Source organism: Mercenaria mercenaria, chromosome 7 (assembly GCF_021730395.1).
Source record: "Mercenaria mercenaria strain notata chromosome 7, MADL_Memer_1, whole genome shotgun sequence".
NCBI lineage: Eukaryota > Metazoa > Mollusca > Bivalvia > Venerida > Veneridae > Mercenaria > Mercenaria mercenaria.
This window is the reverse complement of record NC_069367.1, coordinates 54,747,267-54,767,632: the sequence shown is the minus strand read 5'-3', so window position 1 is coordinate 54,767,632 and position 20,366 is coordinate 54,747,267. Positions and strand designations below refer to the sequence as shown.

At 36.5% G+C, this 20,366-nt stretch overlaps 1 protein-coding gene and 1 long non-coding RNA gene across 2 annotated transcripts in view; one reads left to right on the top strand and one right to left on the bottom strand.

Annotated features, from left to right (window-relative positions):
* Window positions 1-20,366, top strand: part of LOC123554134 (uncharacterized) — a 107,598-nt gene that overhangs the window by 77,735 nt on the left and 9,497 nt on the right. Inside the window, exon 4 of the long non-coding RNA XR_006686948.2 lies at window positions 6,829-6,968. This is a non-coding gene — a long non-coding RNA (uncharacterized LOC123554134). The remainder of the gene's footprint in view (window positions 1-6,828; window positions 6,969-20,366) is intronic.
* Window positions 14,521-17,656, bottom strand: LOC123554133 (uncharacterized). The gene is made up of 2 exons (XM_045344051.2): window positions 17,560-17,656; window positions 14,521-17,185 (listed from the first exon to the last, which is right to left on the bottom strand). The coding sequence occupies exon 2, from the start codon at window positions 17,182-17,184 to the stop codon at window positions 15,070-15,072; it is 2,115 nt and encodes a 704-aa protein (XP_045199986.2). The 5' UTR covers window position 17,185; window positions 17,560-17,656; the 3' UTR covers window positions 14,521-15,069.

The window sequence follows — 20,366 nt, the reverse complement described above, 5'->3', positions numbered from 1 at the left end:
TTGAGAACCACTTGATGATTGAACGTGCAGAGTAGATGATCCCTATTGATTTTGGGGTCAGTCTATTAAAGGTCAAGGTCACAGGGGCCTGGTCATGTAAAATCATTTCTGGAGAATAATTTGAGAACCACTTGACCTAGAATGTTGAAACTTAATAGGATGATTGAACATGCAGAGTAGATGACCCCTATTTATTTTGAGGTCACTTGATCAAAGGTCAAGGTCACATGAGCCTAAACATGGAAAACAATTTCCGATCAGTAACTTGAGAACCACTTAACCCAGAATGTTGAAAATTAGTAGGATGATTGAACATGCAGAGTAGATGATCCCTATTGATTTTGGGGTCAGTCTATTAAAGGTCAAGGTCTCAGGGGCCTGGTCATGTAAAATCATTTCTGGAGAATAACTTGAGAACCTGACTTGAGCTAGAATGTTGAAACTTAATAGGATGATTGGACATGCAGAGTAGATGACCCCTATTTATTTTGAGGTCACTTGATCAAAGGTCAAGGTCACAGGAGCCTGAACAGTGACTTGAGAACCACTAGGCCAATAGTGTTGAAATTTAGCGGGATGACTGGACATGCCAAGTAGATGATCCCTATTGCAGCCAACCATCAGTGTCTCTTTAACTTTCGCTCCTGACCCCCATTGACTTCTTGCCTATAGGACTTTGCATTGGGGGAGACATGTGCTTTTTTACAAAAGCAATTTCTAGATTTTTTAGTTATCCTTGTTTTGTTTCTTTTACTTCGTTTGACAATAGTTCATTAAAGTACAATGTAACTATGAAATATATGACAATTTGTTGATTGAATTACATCTAAAGCAGCTGAATATCTTGGTGAGCACTGATCAGTTCCCAGTTGTATGTAATGAGAAAATACCTGGGCAATGTTGAAAAATACACCCTGGGGGAGGTTGGAGGAGGGGTGTTCTCTCCTGCTCTTGGGGGTAGGGGGCCATCCCCGGGAAAATGTTGCTTTTAGGGGTGCCACGAGAGTGGTGGGGGCAAATAGGATTTGCTCTTGTTCGTCCATGCGTCCGTCCGAAGTTCGTGACACGCCTAGCTCAAAAAGTGTTTGATATAAATTAATGAAACCTTGCATGAGTCTTTATCATGATATGAACTTGCGCACCTATTTTTCGTCTGGCTTCGCCCCCTAATTTTAGAGTTCTGGCCCTTGAAATAGTAGAAATGCACATTTTCACCTTGTGACACGCCTAGCTCAAAAAGTATTTGATATAGATTCATAAAACCTTGCATGTATTCTTAATCATGATATGAACCTGCGCACCTCCTAATTTTTTTATCTGGATCCACCCCCTATTTCCAGAGTTATGGCCCCTGAAATAGTCAAAAAATGCACATTTTCACCTAATTATGTGCTTCACTCAAAAAGTGTTTAACATAAATTTATGAAACCTTGCTTGAGTCTTTATCATAATGTGACCTTGCACACTTGGCATTCTTCTTGAGAATTTTAGCATTTATTACAGAGTTATGGCCAATGAAATAGCCAAAATAGTAGATTTTTTGTTTGTGATGCTCATAGCTCAAAAAGAATATGGTATAGAATAATGAATCCATTTCATTTTTTGGGGGGGAGGGGTGGGGCTATACCCCATTAAGACTGCAAACATTTGAATGATTTCCCCTTACTTGTGACAAATGTACCAGTGGGGGGCACACCCTGTTTCCTACAGACACATTCTAGTTTTGGCAAAACAAGACACTTAATTTCATAACAAAATGTAATAATAAAATTCGTAAAATAACGAATGACATGATATGTGACACACAGAGATACATGTCCATTCTATTTTCTCGCTAGACTTTGAACACAAATGCAAGACTGCTACTTTTTCTATTTGCAAAAATGTCAACTACTTCATCTGCATTGATTTCTCGTTCCTGATAAATGTTCATTAACCTGAGACCGCTCAGTCTCTCAGTTCCAATGGTGCTCCTCAGATATGTTTTCATCCGACGCATGGTAGAGAATGATCTCACTGCGGTCACTGTAGACACTGGCATAACAGTAAGAAGCATCATGCACATTTTGATTTTTGGAAATGATTCTTTCCGAGCCAGATGGAGACGAGGTGAAAGGCCCTCAGTGGCCAACAGCGGGCCGTCTGCACCCCTGTACCCCTCTGAATAGTTCTCTGTAGTGTTTGTCAGGTAGATTTGTTCTTTGCACCTGTGATAAATCAAATAAATATATGACATGCTATTGATTTAAAGAAATTTCATTATATTTTTAGATGAAAATTCATAAAAGATATTGACAGATCATGTAATTATATAGTATGTTAAATACCTCTTTTCACTATGTTTAAATATTATAATGTTTAATTCACACATCACATTTTAAACATGAAGACTATCAGACAATAACTTGTTATTGAAGGAATGAAATTTAGAGCTCTATACAGTAAACCTCACCTATAAGGAACTCAGATATAAGGAACACTCGCTTATAAGGAACAGTTTTCCATTCCCCGATCTAATTCCTTCTTCATTCAATGTAAAAATCCTTGGTTATAGGGAACTTGGTTATAAGGAACACCTGGTTATAAGGAACACTTTTTCCAGTCCCAAAGTACAAAATTCAATGGAAAACACCTCAGTTATAGCGAACAGACATAAAAAATAAAAATTACTGAAAACCAGAAATAAACAGGAGAATTGCTGATGACGTCAGAGTAACATCGGCACTTTCACACACTTTCACGCACATAAATAAACACAAATTATTTCATGTCTGTGATATTCTCGGTTAGGCTAAAAAAAAAAAATATAATATCATCATAACATTAACAGTTACCAAATACTGGACGATATTAGACCACGCACTACCGTTTTCCACCAATTGCTGGCCAATATTTCGACTGTATTAATCGTATAGACACGGTATATATCGTTGTCTAATAATTCTTAAAATGGGTATAAATTTATCAAGCTGAGTGAGAACATAGTTATCATGATATAATTAATCGTGAGGCCAGAAAATAAATAGCTTAATGTGACCCAGTGTAAAAACATATTGCATAAACGCCTCAAGGTAATTTACAAAGAATGAAATAAAATTAAAATAAAACAACAGAAAACAAATGCAAGTAATCTATTACATATAAATACCACTTTCATGAGAAGAATCTTAGCATTATGTCTTTATATTCTATTGTAATACAAAACCCTTCGAACCGATGACTTATGTCCCTGCAAAAAGTATTTCACTTAAGGTATATGTTTATTTCATTGAAATTACAAATTAATGGAAATTTTTCTGCCACATTTATTTATTACAACTCTTGTGATTGTTTCTGGCACTGATATTTCAATAGAACTTTGTGGGAAAAATTCCTCATTTGAAGGTAAAACTGTCTCCGTCTTTAATTTCTTGTCGGACTGCGGTTGAAGAGAATCACTGACACGTTGCAGCTGGATGTTTGTAACTTCTCATAGCTGTACTACGATGCCCGCTTCTGTCCATGATGGCTTGTTCGTCATAGTTTTGTTCGTACATACGCGTGCAAAGGGTTTCTTTTCCAGAGTGATTTCTTATGTTTCTGCCTGAACAGTCAATCAGTGCATCAGAAAACATGGATTTCACATATTTTCCAAGTGTATTTATTCCAATGTTTTGTTTAGAAAAATTTAAGGCCCCGCCAACATTATTTTGCAACAGTTTTCTGTAGAATGGGCCTGTTGGTGGGATACTCTGAAGGTACTTTTCAAATAATTTTACCACACAGCTGGGATTTTCAGGACTTTCAAATTGTTTGATCTTTTTAGGTTCAACTTTTCTTTGATTTAAGCCACCTTGCACATTTTTTGAATTCCTATCCATGAATGTGAGAACCTTGTGTCCAGACTCCATAGTAATACTATACTGGTTAACATCATGATTCCTGTGTTCATCGCTACCACGAAAACCAAAAACTTTACAGTTGTAAAAGAAAACACCGTAACTTAAAGCCTGTGCATTGCTGTGACGATGACTCCCTTCTCCCAAAGCTGCATCTCATCATCCTCCCCAAAAATGCATTTCTGTCTCACAAAATTATTGAAGAGAAAACTTGTAAGAAATAATTACATCGTAGATTAAATGAGCCGCACCATGAGAAAACCAACATATTGCATTTGTGACCAGCATGGATCCAGGCCGAGTCTGGTCAGGATCCATGATGTTTGCTTTCAAAGCCTATTGCAATTAGAGAAACCATTAGCGAACAGCATGGGTCCTGACCAGACTGCGCGGAAACGCAGGCTGGTCTTGATCCATGCTGGTCGCAAACACACTATGTTGGTTTTCCCATGGTGCGGCTCAAATGTTCATCTTATGTACATCATAGCTTAAAATTATATGATTTCGATTAATTATGGGGAGGTTGTTAATAGCCTGTCTCCCGATCGGGTATAGTTCGAGCAAAAATAGTGGAGAGAGGAAAAAAATACAAATATTTTTTTCTACAATTCTGTATATACAAACAATAAAAGACAACTACGGATATTGTTGAATGTGTCCAAATGACGTGCAGAGTTATCTTCTTATTCGGGAAAGGATAAGAGTTTTAACTTAACATAAAGATGTGCCAAGCTTGAAAAAAAAATGTTTGAGAAGAGATTTATTGCTTTTTATATTAAAATAGACAAAATCTATTTCAAATACCTTCATTTGTGAGTTCTTTCATCCTACTGTCCAGCTGCTTCCTGAATTCTGAGAAAGTCCTGAAAGTGCATCTTTTTTGTCCAAAATGTTTACGTCCGTTCTTCCGTAAACTTCTCGTAACTCTCTTTGAATGGATGCTGATATATTATACAAAGTACTTGGAGGATATGGTTTTCCATTTTTCTTCTGCATTCAATAATGAATCTGGACAGCCAATAATCCATTGCCATGAGAGATTGTGTGGAAAGTTCAACTGGAACTAAACCATTGTCTCCAACCAAAGTTTCTGCCCTCGTGTTTCTCCACTTTGCCCAGTCTTCATAGCAGGTCATCGCCCAGCAGTTTTGTTTTCTAGTATTTCTAGGAATACTATCTTCCTTTCGTTTTTTTAATTGTTCATCACTGACCACAGAAACTGACTCAAAACTTTTATTTTCTGGGATGTCAAAATTAAATAAATCCTGAGTTGGCAAGAAAAATTTGTGCTGAAAACAATGAACAAATAAAAACAATGGGTCACCAGACTTGTTTTTTGTGAAAAATTGTTTTGATTTAATGAATCCTTTTCACACCCTGTATCCTATAGACACATTCTAGTTGTTGATTGAATTTCATGGTCATTTATTTATAAGAACAGTTAAGATGTTCCTTACCCACCATCTTTAATCAGACTCAGAACTTAAGCATGATATTAGAACATATCTGAATATGACATATATCCATACTGCCTTTAGTGAACTTCGATACTGCATTTATCAGTTGGCCAGAACAATGACCAGGATGATTTGGACATTTGGCCTAAAGAATAATGAATCCTTTCCATAAAATGTTTGTTGAGGCTATACCCCATTAAGACTGCAAACGTTTGAATTATTGCCCCTTCTTTGTGACAAATGTGCCAGTGGGAGGGGGGCACACCCTGTGTCCTACAGACACAGTCATTCTAGTTTTTAAGTAACATAGTAGCCGCAACAATGGTACCAGCTTGAAAGGGCATGCTTTCTGAATTGAAAATCGGGTTGTTATAGCAGGAGTCCCCTTCTACACCGACTTTTGAACTATCCGCATTATACTAAATCACATTGATCATTTTCAGTCTTTATAGTTTGTCTTATCTTATACTATATATTAACATTTGTAACAACATCACCAATTGTGTTTGCAGTATTCTGCATTTACCTTTGTGCAGGAGGGATAATGTTAGCATGAGCTAGAATTCTAGAGTCACTTGTGCCACTTACTGGTGTAGTCTTCAGGCCGGCCTGAAATCCTACATTCAGTTTTGCAGCTTTTCTACCTCTTTTGCTATGAACAGACTTATTTTTTTCATACAATTTATAGTAATTATTAGAATAGCCACATATGGAACATTTAAGGCATTCCGACCAGGCTAAGTCCCATTTAAGTGAAGCCTCAGCATCAAAATTTAAGTCACCATTACAACCATATTCACCAGTATAGTGTTTTAAACTCGACTATTCAAAGAATAGTCTAGCTATTCTACTCACCGAGGTGCCGGTGTCACACCTTAGTTAAACATTTAAAGGCATATAGCTTTGAAACTTAGTTTTTCTTTTTCTAGATTATTTACCAACCTCACTGGGTCAAGTCCTATAACTCTGGCATGTATTTTGGCCAAATTATGCCCCTTTTGGACTTAAAAAAATCCTGTTTAAAGTTTTGCATGCAAGTACATACAGCTATTTCTTAAAGAAATACTGTAAAATCATTAATATTCATGGGGGACTAATTTTCGTGGTTGAGTCAATCCACGAAATTTAATCCCAACGAAAAAGTAAAATGTCCATTCATTTTATATTCAAAATTTGAAATTTACGAATTCATATACCCACGAAATTGCTGTTTTGACCAAAACCACGAAATTTGATGCCCATGAAATTAAATGATTTTACAGTATAGCTTTGAAACTTGCATTTTGGCCAAATTATGTCCCCTTTTGAACTTAGTAACTTCTGGTTAAAGTTTTGCATGCAAGTTACTATCTCCAAAACTAATGCAGATAGTCAGATACTGGATTGAAACTCTATAGATATTTTAACATTTAGGGTAATATTTCTGCTTCTGGGACAATAATTCGAATAGTCAAGCACTGGCTGTCTTACGGACAGCTCTTGTTTTATTTCAGAGTTAGACATTTCCTGTACAAGCAGTTGACAGAACAGTTTGTTTGTCAACAAGTCCTGGTGTAGTTTACTACCATTTTCAGTGGCATACTGATCAGTCAGCCTACAACATTTGCAGGGTGGTCTTAAAGGATCAATGAAAGTAAGTTCACCTTCATTTTTAGCTCATCTGATTTTTTGAAAAAAAATGATGAGTCATTGTCATCACTTGAGCGGTTGTCGGCGTCGGCGTCGGTGTCGGCGTCGGCGTTGCCTGGTTAAGTTTTATGTTTAGGTCAGCTTTTCTCCTAAACTATCAAAGCTATTGCTTTGAAACTTGGAATACTTGTTCACCATCATAAGCTGACCCTGTATAGCAAGAAACATAACTCCATCTTGCTTTTTGCAAGATTTATGGCCCCTTTTGTACTTAGAAAATATCAGATTTCTTGGTTAAGTTTTATGTTTAGGTCAACTTTTCTCCTAAACTATCAAAGCTATTGCTTTGAAACTTGTAATACTTGTTCACCATCATAAGCAGACCCTGTACATCAAGAAACATAACTCCATCTTGCTTTTTGCAAGAATTATTGCCCCTTTTGGACTTAGAAAATCAGTTTTCTTGGTTAAGTTTTATGTTTAGGTCAGCTTTTATCCTAAACTATCAAAGCTATTCCTTTAAAACTTGCAACACTTGTTCACCATCATAAGCTGACCCTGTACAGCAAGAAACATAACTCCATCCTGCTTTTTGCAAGATTTATGGCCCCTTTTGGACTTAGAAAATATCAGATTTCTTGGTTAAGTTTTATGTTTAGGTCAACTTTTTCTCTTAAACTATCAAAGCTATTGCTTTAAAACTTGCAGCTCTTGTTCACCATCATAAGCTGACCCTGTACAGCAAGCAACATAACTCCATCCTGCTTTTTGCAATAATTATTGCCCCTTTTGGACTTAGAAAAATCATTTTCTTGGTTGAATATTATGTTTAAGTCAACTTTTCTCATAAACTATCAAAGCTATTGCTTTAAAACTTGCAACAGTTTTTCACCATCATAAGTGGACACTGTACATCAAGAAACATAACCCTATCCTGCTTTTTGCAAGAGAGATGGCCCTTTTTAGACTTAGAAAATCATGAGTAGGACAATATTTCTATTATACAAAAAAAATCAGATGAGCGTCAGCACCCGCAAGGCGGTGCTCTTGTTAGCTCATCTGATTTTTTGAAAAAAAAAAATGATTAGTTATTGTCATCACTTGATCACCGCTGATGTTGGTGTTGGTGTTGCCTGGTTAAGTTTTATGTTTAGGTCAGTTTTTCTCCTAAATTATCAAAGCTATTGCTTTAAAACTGCAACACTTGTTTACCATCAATAGCTGTATCCAAAGAAACGTAACTCCTTCCTGCTTTTTGCAAGAATTATGGCCCCTTTTGGACTTAGAAAATATCAGATTTCTTGGTTAAGTTTTAAGTTTTGGTCAACTTTTCTCCTAAACTATCAAAGCTATTGCTTTGAAATTTGCAACACTTGTTCACCATTAAAAGCTGACTCTGTACAGCAAGAAACATAACTCCATCCTGCTTTTTGCAAGAATTATGGCCCACTTTGGAATTAGAAATTCAATTTATTTGGTAAAGTTGACTCCTAAACTATCAAAGCTATTGCTTTAAAACTTGCAACACTTGTTCACCATCAAAAGTTAACTCTGTACAACAAGAAACATAACTCCACCCTGCTTTTTGCAATAATTATGGCTCCTTTTGGACTTGGAAGATATCAGATTTCTTGGTAAAGTTTCGCGTTTAGGTCAACTTTTCTCCTTAACGGTCTAAGCTATTGCTTTAAAACTTGGAACAGTTATTCGCCATGAAAGCTGACTGCACAGTAAGTTCCGTAACTCTACATTGTGTTTTGCAAGAATTATTGCCTATTATCCAGACAAAAAAAAATCAGATGAGTGTCTGCACCCACAAGGCAGTGCTCTTGTTACAAATTCTACAGTCAAAAGTCTCCTGCAGAAGCCTGGCATATTTTTCATCAACTTGCTTTGTTAAATATTCAAATGATTTACCTCTGTTTACACTTGCAACTCCCTTACTGAACCCTGCTTACTTACACATATTCTTACAAGAGAGCTGTTTTGCCATGTTTACGCTTTGGTTAGGAAATTTTTTTACGAAAATATAACTTTTGAACCCTTTTGAATATGACTACACAGAGCAGATTCAGGATTAACTCTGACAATCAATAATAAAGTGTGGAAACAGATCACTGGACCAGGAATGTGTCAGATATTAAAATATCAACAACAGTTAGGTGTACACTTTATGGTCTCATTCACAATCAGTAGTGCCAAATTATACCCCCACAAAATTAAGTTTGTGGGAGGGGTATATAGTGTGAGCTTGTCGGTCGGTTGGTTTCTTTGTTGGTTTTCATGGTTTTCGGACAATAACTCATGGAAGGCTTGACCAATTTAAATAATTTTTGGTATACAGGTGTAACATCAGAAAATACAGGTCAAGTTTGACTTTGAGGTCAGTAGGTCAAATGTCAAGGTCACAGTGACCCAGAACAGTTAAATGGTTTCCGGATGATAACTTGAGAATGCTTGGGCTTAGGATCATAATTTTTGGTACACAGGTGTAACATCAGAAGATACAGGTTAAGTTCAACTTTGAGGTAAGTAGGTCAAGGTCACAATGACACAAAACAGTTAAACAGTTTCCAGGTGATAACTTGAGAACACTAGGATCATGGAAATTGATAGGTAGGTTAGTCATTACCAGCAGATGACCCTTAATGATTTTGAGGTCAGTAGGTCACAGGTCAAGGTCACAGTGACCCGGAACATTTAAACAGTTTTTGGGCAATAACTTCAGAATGCTTGGGCCTAGGATCACGAAACTTAATAAGGAGGTTGCATATGACCAGTAGATGACCCCTATTGATTTCAAGTTCAAAAGGTCAAAGGTCAAGCAAGTTCGGCTTTGACATTGGCTTAGTTCTGTTTGTTTGTTTTGGGTTTAATGCCGTTTTTCAACAGTATTTCAGTCATGTAACGGCGGGCAATTAACCTAACCAGTGTTCTTGGATTCTGTACCAGTACAAACCTGTTCTCCGCAAGTAACTGCCAACTTCCCCACATGAATCAGAGGTGGAGGACTAATGATTTCAGACACAATGTCGTTTATCAAATAATCATGGAGAACATACGCCCCGCCCTAGGATCGAACTCGCGACCCTGCGATCTGTAGACCTTAGTTCTGTGACAAGGCCATATTGTGGGGGTATAATTCGTCACTCCTGTAACAACTCTAGTTTTAATTTGCAGTTATCTCATGAGTAGAAAATATGATAAATGGTTGCAGCAGCATCATATTTAATGTTATATCTGTCCAAAATTTTGAAGAAAAAAAGAATTTTTGTATGTCAGATAGTAAAAATAATGAAAAATGTTTTCTTAAAATTTGCATGTGAAAAGTTAAATATCCATTTTGTGTGCATAATTAGTTCCTAAATTGAAGGGATATTTTTTATTAATCAAGGTTATAAGTATACTGTTAGCCATATTTAATTCCAATATTTGATGGTGTTTCTCATTGTGGTCCACTTTCAAGTGACAACTGAAGTGCTCAGAAAATCAGACTTGTCCAAAGCAAATTTCCTATTTATATGGCCGTAGGAAAAAGGCATTTTTGACAAAAATACTTGTTTCTGGTGCATGGAATTTGGCATTTTAGTTGGAAATAGATTGTATTAACAAAAAGAATGCTTAAAAGAATATTAAAAAAAAACAAAAAAACTTTTACTTAAAGGAACAATAGTAGTAAATAGCTAATCAAGCACCACTTCAGGGTTAGTCATATAATGGCAGAGAGAAAGAAACTCTCCTTTTTTGCTCATTAGTTCACCTGTCACAAAGTGACAAAGTGAGCTTTTGTGATCGCGCAGCGTCCGTCGTCCGTCCGTGCGTCCGTCCGTCTATGTGTGCGTAAACTTTTGCTTGTGACCACTCTAGAGGTCACATTTTTCATGGGATCTTCATGAAAGGTGGTCAGAATGTTCACCTTGATGATATCTAGGTCAAGTTCGAAACTGGGTCACGTGCGGTCAAAAACTAGGTCAGTAGGTCTAAAAATAGAACAACCTTGTGACCTCTCTAGAGGCCATATATTTGAATGGATCTTCGTGAAAATTGGTCAGAATGTTCATCTTCATGATATCTAGGTCAAGTTCGAAACTGGGTCAGGTGCCATCAAAAACTAGGTCAGTAGGTCAAATAATAGAAAAACCTTGTGACCTCTCTAAAGGCCATATTTTTCATGTGATCTTTATGAAAGATGGTCAGAATGTTCACCTTGATGATATCTAGGTCAAGTTTGAATTTGGGTCACATATCATCAAAAACTAGGTCAGTAGGTCTAAAAATAGAAAAACCTTGTGACCTCTCTAGAGGCCATATATTTCAAAGATCTTCATGAAAATTGGTCAGAATATTCACCTTGATGATATCTAGGTCAAGTTAGAAACTGGGTCACGTACCTTCAAAAACTAGGTCAGTAGGTCAAATAATAGAAAAACCTTGTGACCTCTCTAAAGGCCATATTTTTCATGGGATCTGTATGAAAGTTGGTCTGAATGTTCATCTTGATGATATCTAAGTCAAGTTTGAAACTGGGTCACATGCGGTCAAAAACTAGGTCAGTAGGTCTAAAAATAGAGAAAACTTGTGACCTCTCTAGAGGCCATACTTGTGAATGACGTTCATAAAAATTGGTCAGAATATTCATCTTGATGATATCTAGGTCAAGTTCGAAAGTGGGTCACGTCTTCAAAAAGTAGGTCAGTAGGTCAAATAATGAAAAAACCTTGTGACCTCTCTAGAGGTCATATTTTTTATAGGATCTGTATGAAAGTTGGTCTGAATGTTGGTCTGAAACTGGGTCAATTGCGATCAAAAACTAGGTCAGTAGGTCTTAAAATAGAAAAACCATGTGACCTCTCTAGAGGCCATACCCTTGAATGGATCTTCATGAAAATTGGTCAGAATGTTCACCTTGATGATATCTAGGTCAGGTTTGAAACTGGGTCACGTGCCGTCAAAAACTAGGTCGGTAGGTCAAATAATAAAAAAACCTTGTGACCTCTCTAGAGGCCATATTTTTCATGGGATCTGTATGAAAGTTGGTCTGAATGTTCATCTTGATGATATCTAGGTCAAGTTTGAAACTGGGTCAACTGCGATCAAAACCTAGGTCATAAGGTCTAAAATTTGAAAAATCTTTTGACCTCTCTAGAGGCCATATTTTTCAATGGATCTTCATGAAAATTGGTCAGAATTTTTATCTTGATGATATCTAGGTCAAGTTCAAAACTGGGTCACATGAACTCAAAAACTAGGTCACTTTGTCAAATAATAGAAAAAACGACGTCATACTCAAAACTGGGTCATGCGGGAACAGGTGAGCGATTCAGGACCATCATGGTCCTTTTGTCTGATTTTTTGTTTAAAAAAAAAGATGAGCTATTGTCATCACTTGATCGGCGTCGATGTTGGCATTGCCTGGTTAAGTTTTATGTTTAAGTCAGCTTTTCTTCTAAACTGTCAAAGCAATTTCTTTAAAACTTGCAACACTTGTTTACCATCAATAGCAGACTCTGTACAGCAAGAAACAACTCTATCCTGCTTTTTGCAAGAATTATGGCCCCTTTTGGACTTAGAAAATATCAGATTTCTTGGTTAAGTTTTATGTTTAAGGTCAACTTTTCTCCTAAACCAGCAAAGTTTGCAACACTTGTTCACCATCGAAAGCTGACTCTGTACAGCAAGAAAACATAACTCCATCGTGCTTTTTAGCTCACCTGAGCCAAAGGCTTATGGTGAGCTTTGTGACTGCTCAATGCCTGTTGTGCATCGTGTGTCCGTCAACAATTTCTAAAAAAATCTTCTTCAAACTTCTGGGCAGAATCACACCAAACTTTACAGGAATGATCCTTAGGTGGTCCCCTTTCAAAATTGTTCAAAGAATGATCCATTGAATTCGAAGCAGAACTCTGGTTGCCATGGCAACTGAAAGGAAAAACTTAAAATATCTTCTTTTCTAAAACCACAGTTCATAGGGCTTTTATATTTGGTATGTAGCATCATCTATGGGTCCTCTACCAAGATTGTTCAAATTGTCCCCCTGGAGTCAAATATGGCCCTGCCCCGGGGGTCACATGGTTTACTTGGAATATTTTTTGTGGAGTTAGAATTTTTTTGGAATTTTTTCCCTTTGTTGTTCCTGTCCTTTGGGCTTCAACAGTCAGGTTCTTTAAATTTTGCTCCCATCCTCTGATGTAACCCTTCGGGCGTATACTGACCCGCTTGGTGGTGCTCTTGTTGTTCACTTACAATAAAAAAAAATTGAATTACTTCCCTTTTATGTTACTATAAATAGCTTATTTTGAAACTTTTATTATTGGCCGTAGGGAAAACCTGAGACCACTTTTCTGTGGTACAACATGTATGGTACTTCCAATTTTTAGGGTATTTTGACATACCTGTATCTGGTAAGGTTTTTTTTTGTGGACTTAAAAAATTTTTTTGCATTTCTTCCCTTTGTTGTTCCTGTCCTTTGGGCTTCAGCAGTCAAGTTCATTAAATTTTGCTCCCATCCTCTGATGTAATCCTTTGGGCATATATTTGCCCTGCTTGGTTGAGCTCTTGTTTTGAGTTTTTCACTATCTCGACTAAATTTTCAGTCCCAAACTTTGAAATTTACTCTGTAAGCTGTGTAAATGAGGATTCTGTCCAATTAACATCGTGTCTTCATTACTGACGCAACAGATATTCTTCACAAATAATAAAAAAAACCAGATAAGATCTACCTTTCAATATTGTCAAACTGCTGAGTCATGTCGGAGGGTGGGAGTCAAGAATTTACTCATAAGACTAGCAAAATTCCCAGAAGTTGAGACAGCACTGTTGAAATGATTCAACAGTGCAAGGTCACAAAACATCAGCATCAATATACAGTTTTAAAGAAACAACAACAAAAAAAACACATATATTTATCAACATAAAACTTCATTACGTACCACACCTACCGACCTAACTTGACATTACTTTGGTTATCGAGATTTTTCAATATCTTGACTTTTTTCATTGGTCCTGATGAAGGCGAGATATCGAGATTTGACTGTAATTCTTTTCATATTCCAGTTGTTAAGTATACATAACAGATCAGAAACATGAATATGAAATGTATTGTTAATAGATCCATCACATTTTGTAAAAAAATTAAAAATGCAGTTTTATGCCCCTGTTCAAAGAAGGAGGGGTATATTGTTTTGCAGATGTTGGTCGGTCTGTCTGTCGGTATGTAGACCAATCCATTTCTGGATGATAACTCAAGAACGCTTGGGCCTAGGATTATGAAAGTTGATAGTGACCCAGAACAGTTAAACCGTTTCCAATCACTTAAGAACGCTTGGACCTAGCCCTAGGATCACGAAACTTGATAGGGAAATTGGTCATGACTAGTAGATGACCCCTTTAGATTTTGAGTTCAGTAGGCCAAAGGGCAAGGTCACATTGACCCGGAATAGTTAAACACTTTCCAGACAATAACTTGAGAATGCTTGGGCCTAGAATCACGAAACTTGATAGGTAGATTGGTTTTAGTCTTTTATCTATCAGTTTATGAAAAAATATTCTCAAATTCATAATTTGAAAACCTTTTAATCTCAATGCAAAGCATCATTTTTTATAGTTGGCTGTAAAATTACATACGAAAACAGGTTTTTATATATGCAAAATTTAATCCAATTGTTTTGTTAGAACATATTGTATATAAAGTACAATATTGTTTATACATCATTGACAGGTATCAGTTCATTATGTTATACTGCAGTAGAGAAAATTAGGTGCCTTCCAGTAGGGGACTTTGTATTGCATGGCAATACTTCATTCACTTGTTACTCAGGGTCCTGACTATTCTTGTCTAGAATATATTTCGTGTTAAATAATGAAACAATATCACTTCCTGTCTACCAGTGGACATGTAGAACTGGCTTAAGCAAGGATTTGTGCAGACAAAAGTCAGACCTTTCAGACCTGCCAGATGTGTTGAGGGTTCTATACAGCATAAGGCATACTACCAGTATCAAGGAAAGTAATACATTCTGTCAACTGCCTCACAAAGAAAGTAAAAAGTTTATATGCAGATTTGGTTTCATTTACCAAAGAGAAATGTTTTGCACGAGTGTGAAATTTCATGTATTAGATATCAAGTTTGCAAACATTCTGCAGATGTGGACTTTTGCTATGTTATTTCTTTCTCTAACCTTCAGTGATCTCATGTAGCAGAGTAAAGCTTTGTTAGGTTGGTTCTCCTGTTCCAAGCACTGTCCTAGTAGATTCAGGGCTGTTTCCCTGTGTCCAAGGTTTTGTTGTATTCCAGCTGATATTGCAAGCATTACAAGTGCATGATTTTGATCATCAAACTTTTGAAGATATTTGTATGTCTTGTATTGTAGGAAATAGAGGTAAGGCAGAGAATCTACTACAGCCCAATCCATCCAGTAGTCAGTATCTTCATTTCTATGCAGTAAGTCATCTCCAGTTGATCTAAACATTTCATAGTGCAGTTCACGTGGAACACAATGAATTTCAGCAGGAGTAAGTATGACACAAAATGCACTGACATTTCTTAAAACTTCTTCATTTTGATGATATGCCACTTCTAAAAATATTCTCCGTAATCCGTTTCTGCTAAAACCACAGCAGCTACATATAGGCTCAACCTTTTTGAAGTCATAGTGTCCCTTTGTATTTCTTAAAATGAATTCTGTGTTTTCCAAATTCCTTACACTGTAGAACACAGATGCAAGTTTCAGTTTACCAGAAGCAACATCAGAATTCAGGCCTGCAGATAACCAGTCTAGTGCTTCTGGAGGTATGGTGTTGTTTGTCTGAATATTATTTGAGGTTATTACACTTCCCAGTGTTGAGCATACCAGTGGTGCAAGGAAACTGCATGCTCTCTGTTCTAACTTACTCCCTTCTTTATAATATCTCTCATGATTTGCTAATACATTGAGCAGGTTCTGTACAGCTGTTGCAGGACTGTTCGGAATGGTTTCTGATAATGTTTTACTAATACACCCACTGGTTGCATCAGCTATTGCTAGTAATAATAATCCTGAAATCTGGAGACAGCTATCATTTTTAGATGGAATATTTTCTGCTTTCTGATATAACATGTTCAGTTTAATCTGTAGTCTTTGACCAAGGTCATCAATGTGAACCCTGAGCAATGCCTGTCCATCACTTTGTATTAGATAAGACATTCTTTCTAGCAACAGAGCTTTGACTTCAGATGAAAACTGTCCTGCCATCAGGTTGTTTTCAGGTACAATGAAATGTGGGCAGATTTCTTGTTGTAAACAGTTGTACAGGACATGTAAACAACATGATAAACAAGTAAATAAATTATTTTCCTGCCATGCATGAGAATGTGTGTTTTCAATACAATGTAACAGAACTGTTTTACACACAAAGGTTGTAATTTGACTTTCACAAGCATGATGAAAAAATGTTTTCAGAATCATTTTCATCAACACATAACAGCGTATTTGTGTAATGTTTAAACTAAACATTAAATATCTCTCTGCATGTGATGTAGAAATTCTCCATTCAAGCTCTGGATTCTGGCTAACTTTACTTCCAACAGGAACAACAAAACAACCAGTATTTGCTGCTAATCTCTTCATGCCTTCAGCCGGCCATCTTCCTGTTCCTTGTCTTTCTAACCAGGCTTTTGCTTCATAGGGCCATGAATTACAGTGGAAGGCAGGAACGTGATTATAGTCTGTTTTTCCTGGTACTCCCAGTATAGCCCATGACGGACCATGTTGTACCAAACCTGCAGGTATATTATCTCTATACAAAGTATTTTTCAGCAACACCCTCCCACTTGCATCTCTAATATAGTCCTCATCTAGAACATGTGTAACAGGAAGAGGTACATCATTTCTGAACTGTTGTAGAAAACAGTAGCCAGGTGATGTGGTATTATCTTGGATCATTAATAGATTACTGAAGCCAGGTTTCCAGTCTGCAACGTCCTGTATCACATTATAATCATGATCACACCATAGACAGTCTAAATCTGAATGAAGTCCTATTGTTGTTGTGCCCTCAGAAGTACTGCCAAACCTGTACATGGACCTATTGCTTATAGACCTGCTTGTAATTGTCGTTATAGTTTCATACAGTAGGGTTGCTCTTTTCCTCTTGAGTACCATTTCCTCATTGACACCAACATCATCAAGGACCTCAGACAGCCGTAGTGACAGATTCTGTTTGTAGTTTGGAGTTTGAAACATTCTGCAAGTAATTATAGAATATAAGTACCGGTATGTCCATATTTGCAGATGGCAGGTGGTACATTGCAGACATGGATATATTTTAAATCACTTTCAGCTCTGAAGATCAGTAATACAACTTGTACATTTTTCATGTACATTTGAAAAGTACAACCTACTTTGAAATTCTTGTTAACAATGTTGTTGCCTCGGGTGTATTAAAGATACCTTTTAAATCAAAGAAATAAACCTGTATAGCTCTTAATTAAATCTAAATGAAATGGTATTTTCAGAGTTGCACAAAATAATTATATTTATTAATTATATAAAATATAAGTTAAACTGCTAGATTTTTTGTCATTTACTTGCATTTCATGAAATGCTAATTATACTTACATAGTTGTAGTTATCACTTTATTACTGAGTCTCTTTGATTTTCAGTTTCTGTTTTAAAAGATATGGATTTTTACAGGTGGTTCCCCTTCGTTTTTTTTTTTTTTAGGTCATCAAGGGAAGTAATCTAGTACTAATCAATGTTGGATTACTGCTGATGTTATGTCCCCTGGCCATATTATTGATTTACAAAGAATATTAAATATGCAACTTCCATAAATGGTAAATATTTCATTCTTGCAACTTGTATGTAAACATTCTGATATTCATTAATTATTGTTCATTACATCTGATCTAATATAAATGTAGTTTATTTTGTAATCTTTGCCACTTGTGCATATGGAGCTTGTGTTATACTAAATGCTGAAATTAATTATGCCACAAGACAATCGCAAGTATAGTTATTTCCATAAATTAGAGTCTTTGAAAAAATACCAGGTAGACTGCAATATAGGAAACCTTGTGTGAAATCAACACATCAATGTAAACATCACTTACGAAAGCATTTTGAACCTTTTAGTTCAATTCTAACTTTTATAAGTCAGTATATATATCTTTTCAGTGTCCAGACTTAAAAAGATATTTGATATTCCTTTCTGACGATAAAATTTCTGTATATTCAAATAAAACTAATCAGAATATGAGTTTCATGAGCCATAAGCACTAGAAAGAAGTTGATATTTATTGTGAAAAGATGATAAATATATGCATTGCATTGCTGAGTTGAACAAATTCTTTCAGAGATTAGATGTAGCATTTTGAAATGACCATTTAACATATACCAGTATTGTCATAGTATTGAGCTGTCATGCCCCTTGGGAGAAAAGAGGCCCCGCCCCAGGGGTCCCAAGTTTTACATAGACTTTTATAGGAAAAAACTTTAAAAATATTCTTGTCTGAAACGACAAGATCTAGGTCTTTGATATTTGGTATGTAGCATTGCCTTGTGGTTCTCTACCAAACTTGTTTATACCCTCAACAAACATGTTTGGAGGGGGGTGGGGCTATATAGGAGTCAGTTTTGTCCCGTCCCGTCACATCCCATCCCGAAATCTATTATGTCAGTTACTACTAAATGGATTTGATTCAAACTTAAAAAGATGTATCACCTTATCACCCACATCATGTGACACAAGGTGCATAACTCTGACACCAACTTTTCATGAACTTTGCCCCCTTTTACTTAGAATTTAAGGTTAATTTTGATGCATTTTCACTATATCTCAGTTATTACTAAATAGATTTGATGCAAACTTAAAATAGATGTTCCACCTTACCACCCACATCATGTGACATGGGTGCATAACTCTGACACCAATTTTTCATGAATTATGCCCCCTTTTACTTAGAATTTTAAGTTAATTTTGATGCATTTTCACTATATCTCAGTTATTACTAAATGTATTTGATTCAAACTTAAAATAGATGTTCCACCTTACCACCCACATCATGTGACACAGGTGCATAACCCTAACACCAATTTTTCATGAATTATGCCCCTTTTACCTAGAATTTAAGGTTAATTTTGATGCATTTTCACTGTATCTCAGTTATTACTAAATGTATTTGATTCAAACTTAAAATAGATGTTCCACCGCATCAGCTACGTCATGTGACATAAGGTGCATAACGCTGACCTCAGTTATAATGAATTATGCCTCCTTTTACTTAGAATTTAAGGTTTATTTTGATGCATTTTCACTATATATCATGCTGATCGGCTAAGAGCTGAAGGGATTTAGGGAAGTAACTTTTTTATGCCCCCAAAGGTGGGCATATTAAAATTGCACTGTCCATTCGTCCATCCATGCGTCAGTGCGTCTGTTTAATTCTTGTCCGGGCTGTAACTCTTTCATCCATCAAGGGATTTTGAAGTTACTTGGCATAAATGTTCACCATAATGAGACAACATGTCATGTGCAAGACCCAGACCCAAAGCTCCAAGGTCATACTTAGAGGTCAAAGGTTATCATGGTCTGTTTTGTATCCGGTCCAGAACCCTGCCATCCATGAAGGGATTTTCAAATAACTTGGCTTAAATGTTTACCATAATGAGATGACGTGTCATTTGTAAGATCCAGACCCCTACCTCCAAGGTCAAGGTCACATTTAGAAGTCAAAGGTTAACAGGGTCTGGGTTTTTTTGTACGGTCCATAACTCTGCCATTCATCAAGGGATTTTGAAATAACTTGGCATAAAGGTTTACCATAATGAGACAACATGTCATGCGCAAGACCCAGACCCCTAGCTTCAAGGTCAAGGTCACACTGAGAAGTCAAAGGTTATCATGGTCTGTTTTGTGTCTGGTCCAGAACTCTGCCATCCATGAAGGGATTTTCAAATAAGTTGGCAAAAATGTTTACCATAATGAGATGACGTGCCATGTGCAAGATCCAGACCCCTACCTCCAAGGTCAAGGTCACACTTAGAAGTCAAAGGTTAACAGGGTCTGTTACGTGTCCGGTCCATAACTCTGCCATTCATCAAGGGATTTTGAAATTACTTAGCATAAAGGTTCCTTATAATAAGATGAGGTGCCATGCATAAGATCCAGATCCCTAGTTCCAAGGTCAAGGTCACACTGAGAAGTCAAAGATTTTTCTTGTCTGGTTCATAACTCTGCCATTTCTTAGGGGATTTGAAAATAATTTTAAACAAAAGTTAACCATATTGAGAATGTCTGTCACGCTTATGACCTGGGTCTCTTAGGTCAAGATCAAGGTCACGAAATGATGTGTGATTTTTTACGCATACAGCTGTATCATTCCTGGGCATGCCTCGGGGGCATTTGTCACCAATAGTGATAGCT

Bases quoted from the DNA above. Each gene is read 5' to 3' on its own strand.
- LOC123554133 (XM_045344051.2), bottom strand. From the start codon at position 17,184: ATGTTTCAAACTCCAAACTACAAACAGAATCTGTCACTACGGCTGTCT.